Source organism: Cebus imitator, unplaced genomic scaffold (genome assembly GCF_001604975.1).
Source record: "Cebus imitator isolate Cc_AM_T3 unplaced genomic scaffold, Cebus_imitator-1.0 Scaffold181, whole genome shotgun sequence".
NCBI classification, from domain to species: domain Eukaryota; kingdom Metazoa; phylum Chordata; class Mammalia; order Primates; family Cebidae; genus Cebus; species Cebus imitator.
In genome coordinates this window covers 458,448-467,482 of record NW_016107496.1, presented here as the reverse complement: position 1 = coordinate 467,482, position 9,035 = coordinate 458,448, and the positions used below count along the sequence as shown (strand labels likewise).

General features: G+C 43.1%; 1 protein-coding gene across 1 annotated transcript; it reads right to left on the bottom strand.

The window, feature by feature from the left end:
- Positions 1-1,953: 1,953 nt before the first annotated feature.
- Positions 1,954-8,340, bottom strand: LOC108315995 (olfactory receptor 8S1-like). The gene is made up of 3 exons (XM_017545683.1): positions 7,453-8,340; positions 4,362-4,449; positions 1,954-2,123 (listed from the first exon to the last, which is right to left on the bottom strand). The coding sequence occupies exons 1-3, from the start codon at positions 8,338-8,340 to the stop codon at positions 1,954-1,956; spliced, it is 1,146 nt and encodes a 381-aa protein (XP_017401172.1).
- Positions 8,341-9,035: the final 695 nt, after the last annotated feature.

The following is a 9,035-nucleotide window of genomic DNA, read 5'->3' as shown; positions in this document are numbered from 1 at the left end:
CTCTTTTATGCCAATAATTGTGCTTAATAATGGAGACAGGAAAAAAAATGAGGGAAGAGAATAACAAACAAGCAGCCAACCAATATTTCATTTAAACCTGTGAGTAGGTGTGATGTGATACTGATAAGTGTGTATTTTGTGTATTTGAAGTGGAGAGTTCTATAAATGTTTATTGAGTTTACTTGTTCCAGATCTGAGTTCAAATCCTGGATATTGTTGTTAATTTTCTGTCTCGTTGATCTAATATTGATGTTAAAGTCTCCCACTATTATTGTGTGGGAGTCTAAGTCTCTTTATAAGTCTTAGGTATCAGGGTGTTGCTGTATTGGGTGTGTATATTTAGGATCGTTAGCTCTTCTTGTTGCATTGATCCTTTTACCATTATGTAATGTCTTTCTTTGCCTCTTTTGATCTTTTTTGCTTTAAAGTCTATTTTATCAGAGGCGAGAATTGCAACTCCTGCTTTTTATTTATTTATTTATTTTTGCTCTCCATTTGGTTGGTAAATTTTTCTGCATCCCTTTGTTTTGAGTCTTTGCGTATCCTTGCATGTGAGATGGGTCTGGATGCAGCATACCAATGGGTTTTGGCTGTGTCTTTTGATTGGGGGGATTTAGTCGATTTAAATTTAGGATTAATAATAATATCTGTGAGTTTAATACTGCCATTTGATGTTAGCTGGCTGTTTTACCCATTAGTTGATGTAAATTCTTCATTATGCTGATGCTCTTTACTTTTTGGTATATTTTTGGAAAGGCGGATGCTGGTTGTTCCTTTCTACGTGTAGTGCTTCTTTCAGAAGCTCTTGTAAAGCAGGCCTGGTGGTGATGAAATCTCTGAGTACTTGCTTGTTCACAAAAGATTTTATTTTTCCTTTGCTTGTGAAGCTTAGTTTGGCCGGATATGAAATTCTGGGTTGAAAGTTCTTTTCTTTAAGGATGTTGAATATTGGCCCCCACTCTCTTCTGGCTTGTAGGGTTTCTGCTGAGAGATCTGCTGTGAGTCTGATAGGCTTCGCTTCGTGGTTAACCTGACCTTTCTCTCTGGCTGCCCTTAGTATTTTCTCCTTCATTTCAACCCTGGTGAATCTGACGGTTATGTGCCTTGGGGTTGGTCTTCTTGAGGAATATCTTTGTGTTCTCTGTATTACCTGGAGTTGAATATTGTCCTGCCTTGCTAGGTTGGGAAAGTTTTCCCGAACAATATCCCGAAGAATATTTTCCAGCTTGGATTCATTCTCTTTGTCACATTCAGGTACACCTGTCAAACGTAGATTAGGTCTTTTCACAAAGTCCCATATTTCTTGAAGACTTTGCTCATTCATTTTTATCGTTTTTTGTCTAATCTTGTCTTCTCGTTTTATTTCATTAAGTTGGTCTTCGACCTCTCATATCCTTTCTTCTGCTTGATCAATTCGGCTGTTAAAACTTGTGCATACTTCGCGAAGTTCTCGTGTTGTGTTTTTCAGCTCCATTAATTCACTTATATTCCTCTCTAAATTGTCTATTCTCATTAGCATTTCGTCAAACCTTTTTTTCAAACTTCTTAGTTTCTTTGCACTGGGTTAGAACAAGTTCTTTTAACTCACAGAAGTTTCTTATCATCCACCTTTTGAAGCCTGCATCTGTTAATGGAACACACTAGTTCTCCATCAGGCCTTGTTCCGTTGCTGATGAGGAACTGTGATCCCCTGTAGAGGGAGAGGCATTCTGATTTTGGGTATTCTCAGCCTTTTTAGTCTAGTTTCTTCCCTTCGTTATAAATTTATCCATCTGTTGTCTTTGTAATTACCGACTTTCTAATTAGGTTTCTGAGTGGATGTCCAACTTGTTGATTCCCAGCGCTGGAATCTGAGCAACCCACTTCGCCGGCCTAAACAGCGACGTTAAGATTGATGGTGCTTTTCTGCCTGGGAATCTCCGTTCTGGCTTCCTTCTTGAGTCGGTCCTTTAATCAGCTGAATAGGCGATTTTGCCTTCCCGGAGCTTCAAATGTCAGCCAAAAGGGGACCCAGTCCCATTTACTCTGCACCAAGAACCGACTCGCCGAGGCGCTGGCAAAACTGCCTTGCCGGCCACAAGAGTCACGCTGGCGACCCGTGGGGCTCCTCCGCCGGGAATCTCCTGGTGTGTGAGCAACAAAAATTCGTCTGAAAGTGTGGCGTCCTCTCGTTCTCTGCGCTTTCACTGGGAACTACAATCCCGAACTGCTAGTGATCAGCATCTTGGATCTCTCTCCTCCATATTCACCAGTTTCTTCAGGGTAAGATTTTCAATCTGTTTTCCTGGCTATAGTGGGATTGCACCAGGACCCTCAGAGTTGGGGTTTTGATAAATTTCCTGCTTCTGGTTTAGCCTTTTGTTTTGTAGTGGAGATAAGAGAACTGGGTCTGGGAGGATTTAGCAGTGGCTGCTGTTTCCCTACCCCAGCCAGGACTATGGGGAGAGCTTTTCTTGAGAGCCACATGGGGCTCCTGGAGGCAAAGACTGCAAAAAATTGGGAACCCCTCCATGATTGTGACCCTCAGGTACTTCAAAGTCTCACACTATCATATACTCAGTAACCAGCAATTTGTCAAAATTTCCAGTTTAATCCTCCTACTCGTTTATATGACACCCAGTAGTTTCTGCCCTAGGTAAGCAAATGCTCAGGTTCTGCGTCGCCTTGCAGGAACTTGCCTCTCCACATTGATTTGTTTATGGCCATCTGCCCTGTGACCTCAGTACTCCTATGGTCCAAGAAAAGTAGCTGATTTTCAGTTTGTTGAGCATTTTTTAAAAAATTTAAATAACAGTGGGAGTGACATCTTTCCAGCCCTCTACTTTTTTTTTTTTTTTTTGAGACGGAGTCTGGCTCTGTCATCCAGCCTGGAGTTCAGTGGCAGAATTTTGGATCACTGCATCCTCCATCTCCCAGGCTTAAGGGATTCTCCTGCCTTAAATGGAACTTTTGAAACTCTGTTTCTATATGTGTGTGTATATATATACACTACTATATATATGTATCACTCCCACTCTTATTTAAATATATATGGTAGTTGTTCTGGTTCATGTCTGTCTCCTTCAGCATTTTTAATGGGGTTGTTCTGATTATCCCTCTTGATGTTTCTCTCTCAGTGCCTCTTTGTACTATTGTTTTCGTTTGTCATTGTGGCAAAAGACTGGCTATTTCAGTTCTTCGAGTGCTAACAGTCTCACGAGAGAAGGGAATCTCTACCCCAGAATCTCTGCCTGTGGTGTAGCAGCAGGCAAGGTGCCGTCCCACTTCCAGGCACCCACTTCTGCACTCCAGTCTTCTTCTGCTTTCCCATCCTTAACAGAGGGAAACTTTCTCTGTTTCAGTTCTTCCTTAGATGCTTGGGAGTCAGCTAGAGAGGTGCATTTACGTGGGACAATACCAACCTTTCACCTATATGTCCATCACCTGAGTGCTAATGTTCCCAGAACATCCATGTTCAGCCCCTGGGGAGAAAGGCTCACGCGTGCTGCTGCAGCTGCTGCTGCTGTGGAAGGGACTCCCATGGGGCCTGGGCTGTACCACTCCCACCTCCCTGATTCCTCTAGCTGCAGCTTAGCTCAGGAAAGTCACAAAGTTTGGACTTGGGATTAGAGAGTATGGTGGGACATGTTCATGTTAATGATAGAAAATATTAGTTATATTAATGGTCAATCATGCAGCATCTTCAGTTGATTTTGCATATCATTAGGCTAATCCATTAAATGCTAACTGTATTATTTAATAGGAAAATCTATTATTTTCACTTCTAAGTTTTATGAGACTTCATTCAAGTCCTTGAGTACTTATGATTTATTTGTCTTCCAGATAAAATTTCCTCAAACCCAGATATCTTCTAATGTCCCCTTTCTAAAAGCCCCCAATAAGCTCTTTGGTTATGGGCTTAGGGCAAAGAATACTAGCTCATTTAGACTTCATTGCAGTCTGAATGACCAACCTATCGTTTCTCCCCTTGGCTCATGAGAAACCCTCCCTGACAGCTTTCTGGGCCTCCCTGCTGACCCCACACTTGCTACTCAGCTGCTGCTAAACTACAGACTTCCTGAGAGTAAGAGATTTTTGGACTATTGGTGACAGTTAGACAGGATTCCATTGATAAAGAAGACTCCAAAGACCCAAAATGACATTGGATACAAATCTATAATTTGCAGGAAAAATCATACAAATGCAGCAACAGCATTAAAGTAAGGATATGCATCACAGCCAAAGGCTGCCTCCCAGCAAGGAGTCCTGAAGGGAGCTCCAGGTCTTTCCCCTACAGGGTCATACCAGCATGTGCTCTCTTTCTTGATTAGAAACCATCAATGTGTATGTAAAACACATCAGAACCAGGAGCTCAGACATACCTGAGTATATATGACACGTTCTTCCCTTGATCCAGTCTAGTGAACTAGCGGCTGCCCCATGAACCGTCCCTGCAAAGGTAGCAGCCAGCTGAAGATCCAGGGAAAGCCCAAATATTCCCTTAGGAGCTGGCAATCATTCTTTCCTATTCAGCAGTGTTCAAGGACAGGAACACTGCACCTTGATCCAAAACTCTCAGGAGCCATTTCAGCAAGGACTCAAAGGGAAGCTGCTTTTAACACTACAAAATGTCTCACTTATCTCACTGAACAAACCCCTACTTTCATGCTTCTTTTTGCCCTCCCTCCATTATCAGTCAGCTTGCCCCACTTGAAATGTCTTTTTTTTTTTTTTTGCAAAATTGATCACAACTCTTTTTTTCTTTTTTGAGACAGAGTTTTGCTGTGCACCAGTCTGCAGTGCAGTGGTGCAATCTCGGCTCACTGCAACTTCCATCTCCTGGGTTCAAGCAATCCTCCTGCCTCAGCCTCCCGAGTAGCTGGGACTACAGGCTCACACCACCACGCCTAGCTAATTTTCTTTGTATTTTTAGTAGAGATGGGGTTTCACCATGTTGGCCAGGATGGTCTTGATCTCTTGATGTCATGATCCACCCACCTTGGCCTTCCAAAGCGTTGGGATTACAGGCTTGAGCCACTGTGCCTGGCTGATAACAACTCTTTATTAGGAAAAAACATATAATAAACATCTTTACAACCAAAAAGTAAGTTTTGCCATAAACAGGTGGCATATATATACAATGGGTGAGGAATAACAAAAACCTGCCACGTAAGGCCAGTAAGTAAATTCCAACAATTAACAGGAACGTATTTTTCAATGGCCCATTAATTACAGAACAATTAAACAACTACATCAAAATTAAAATTGCCTACGTAGTAGAAATACATTTCAACTTACCTAAATGTCTTTTTAGTAGTAGTTAGTCTCATTGGTATGTCCAGGTGTCCTTGTGGTTGCCCAGGTTCCTTTGGTTGGAGCGCCATCTCCTGGCCAGAGAGAGTGAAGCTCAACCAAAGAAGATCTTTGGGCTTCCTTTTCTCTGCTAAGGTTGAAGGCAGACACTGTGGAACTGAATTTAGTGGACCTGCCACTGGATTGAAATTTCCTGCCAATCCATTTTACTAGCTCCTGAGGTTTCAGTTTTATAATTTTCAGATTCCACTGGGAAGTTTTATTATCAGCAAGTAATTTCAAAGCATGTGCAACTTCAAACTAAGGGCGACTAGGCAAGCACATGCCATCAATGATACATTTTCATTCCCTGTATCAGAACCACACCTTTTCTATATAAATAATGCCTTAGTTACAGTTTTAGTTAAAAATGAGTTGGGGAGACAGATTTCTAATCCCATATATGATGTCGACTGGCTGAACTAATGGCAGCAATTAGGCAGAGTGCTGTGGCTAAATCCAAAACACTTAATTATTTTCCTTTAATTGCAAAGTCCAAAAACAATTTTGGTCCCTCACAGGACCCCAAATAATGATGCTTACCAATCTATGGTTACTTCTGGAAAAGGATACAACACAGCAGTAACATAAAGTAAGGATAAAAGTCACAGCCAAAGGCGGTCTCACACAAGGTGCCCAGAGAGAACCCAGGATGAGTTCCAGTTGCCCCTGTCTGTAAAGCTATGCCAAGAAATGCTTCATGCTCAGTTCAGGAATCAGTAATAGGGTATCAAGCTCATCTAACTGTAAGGGCAAGGTCTTCTCCATCTTCTCCCCCTATTGTTTGGTGAATTTTAGCCTCCACTCTAAAAGGAAAAGACACACTGATGAGATCAGCTAATTGGATAAATATAAATTCCCTATACAGTGAATGAAGACCATGTGAGACATGAAGTTTCTAGAGCCACAGAGCCTCCTTGCAACCTTTTGCACCAGAGATCTGGCCACCAAGCTGCAAACACAGTGAAGTTTTTGGGAATTTTATCTGAGTCTGAGTTCTGCCTCAGTATGTTGATTCCATCTGCAGTTCTTTAAGCTGTTTATGTCTTCTGTGGCCACAAGTTGGAAATCTTTCTCTTTCTTCCCATCAACTCTTATCTCTAGCTTTCTCTCCCACAGATCCATGGCACTGTGGTCTTATTAAATGCATGGCTTTTAGTGTATTCACCAAAGTAAATTAAAAATAATGATAGATTCGTGGCACTGATTTTACTAAATGCAAAGCCCAAGGTGCATGTTTTAGAATGAGAAAAATGAATCAATATATTCATAACAAAACTTTATTAAGATGATAATTTAATAATTTGCTTTGTCTCTAAGAGGGATTAAAGTTAACTGTCCTTTCTGTAATAATTTTGTGCCATTCTCTCATGGACTTCTTTTTTTTTTGAGACGGAGTTTCGCTCTTGTTGCCCAGCTTCGAGTGCAACGGCGTGATCTCGGCTCACCGCAACCTCTGCCTCCTGGCTTCAAGCGATTCTCCTGTCTCAGCCTCCTGAGTAGCTGGGATTACAAGCATCCACCACCACGCCCAGTTAATTTTGTATTTTTTAGTAGAGACAGGGTTTCTCCATGTTGGCCAGGCTGGTCTCAAACTCCCGACCTCAGGTGATCCGCCCGCCTTGGCCTCCCAAAGTGCTGGGATTACAGGCGTGAGCCACTGCACATGGCTCTCTCATGCACTTCTAATTTATAGCTTGTGATATCAGACACTGAGGGTAGTCAGGAATACTCCTTACGGCTGTAAACTTATCCAGTGTTGTGTTGTATGCAGTGTGACCCAAATTTTCCACTATATATATATATATATTTTTTTTTTTAAGACAGTGTCTTGCTCTGTTGCCCAGGCTGGAGTGCAGTGGTGCAATCTCAGCTCACTGTAGCCTCGATCTCCTGCACTCAAGCAATCCTCCCACCTCAGCCTTCCAAGTAGCTGGGATTACAGGTGCATACCACCATGTCCAGCTAATTTTTAATTTTTTTTTTTGAGACAGGGTTTTACCATGTTGGCCAGGCTAGTCTTGAACTCCTGAGCTGTTGTTCCTGGGCCAACGATGCTTGGTTTTTAATTCAACATTTAGTATATTGCAAATATTTTTCCAAAGCTCTTTTCAGAGCTACCTTCACTTCCTTATTTTTCAGGCTGTAGATGAGGGGATTCAGCATGGGAGTGACTACAGTATACTGCACAGAGAAGATCAACTCCATGGGGGAACCTGAATTTGGCATGAGATGGCGGAGCAAACCTGAGGCATAGTAGAGGGTCACTGCAGTGAGATGGGCAGAGCAGGTGGAGAAGGCCTTGCTTCTGCCTGAGGCAGAGCTGATGCTTAGGATGGTAGAGATAATGCGGGTGTAGGATAAGAAGACCAAAAGGAAGGTTCCCAGCCCATGCAGGAGAGTAGAGCAGAGCAAGGCGATGAGGTTTCTGGAGATATCAGAGCATGACAGAGAGAGGAGAGACGGCATCTCACAGCTATAGTGGTGAATGATTTTGGCTTCACAAAAGACCATGTTTACAGCTAAAAGGACATTGATGAGTGCATCCAGAAAGCCCAGTCCCCATGAGCCCCACACAAGGTGCATACACAGCTGTTTACCCATGATCTGTCCATAAAGCAGTGGGCAGCAGACGGCAGTATAGCGGTCGTAAGCCATCCCTGAGAGAAGGCAGGCCTCGGTCCCTGCAGTGACAAACACAAAGAAGACCTGAGCCAGGCAGCCCTCTACTGAAATGGCTTTCCTCTGTGACAGGAGGTTCTCCAGCATCTTGGGCACGATGGTCGAAGAGAGGCAAAGATCGACAAAAGCGAGGTGACTCAGGAAGAAATACATGGGCGTATGGAGACGAGAGTCAGCCCTGGTCACCAGCAGCAGCGTCAGGTTCCCGATTACGGTCAGGAGGTAAATCCCCAGGAGCAGCACAAAGAGCAGAGCCTGGACGTGGGGATCAGCAGACAGCCCGAGGAGGAGGAACTCGGTGATGGTGCTGTGGTTCCCCAAGGCCATTTACAAAGAGTGCTTCCTTGAAATAATACGGAAAACCATAGAAGCCAAGCCAAGTATACTCCAGACAGCTTTCTCAAGGTACCGGTTCTCTTTTCTTATCAGTCACATGGAACATAAAGATGATTGAGGTGTAGTCTTTGCTTTTTAAATGGTCCACTGAAGAACATGGATGTGAAAACAAGAAATTGCAACAGTGTAATTAATGTGAAGAGAACTCAAATTTTAATTTATACAGTGGTCAGTAATGGTAATACATTGAAGAAGTTTGGACAAAGTTTTAAAGAAAGCATATGATTGACCTAGGAAAATAAATATCAAAGAGACAATTAATTGGCATGAAATGTGTTCAAAAGCTCAGGACTGAGGAAAAATCAAGTCATGTTCAGTAAAACGTGGGTAGTTCTGAAAAGCTGATGCTTACAGTATGATTGTGCCACACAGGTCAGTGACTAAGTGGGCTCCCGTGTCAGACTGCCTTCACATTCCAGCTGTGCTATTACAGCTAGTGCTCTACTTACGACCACGGTCGGGACCGCAGACTGGTCGTAACACGATTTGGTCGTAAGTTGAGTAGGCTATATGTACAGTTGAAATGGGCACGTGGAGATGGTAGTGCTGCCGGAAGCTGGTCCGCACTGTCGTACGCCCAGCTGGGCAATGTCTGCGCTGCCAGACGCGGAGCAGTCGTGGCTAGC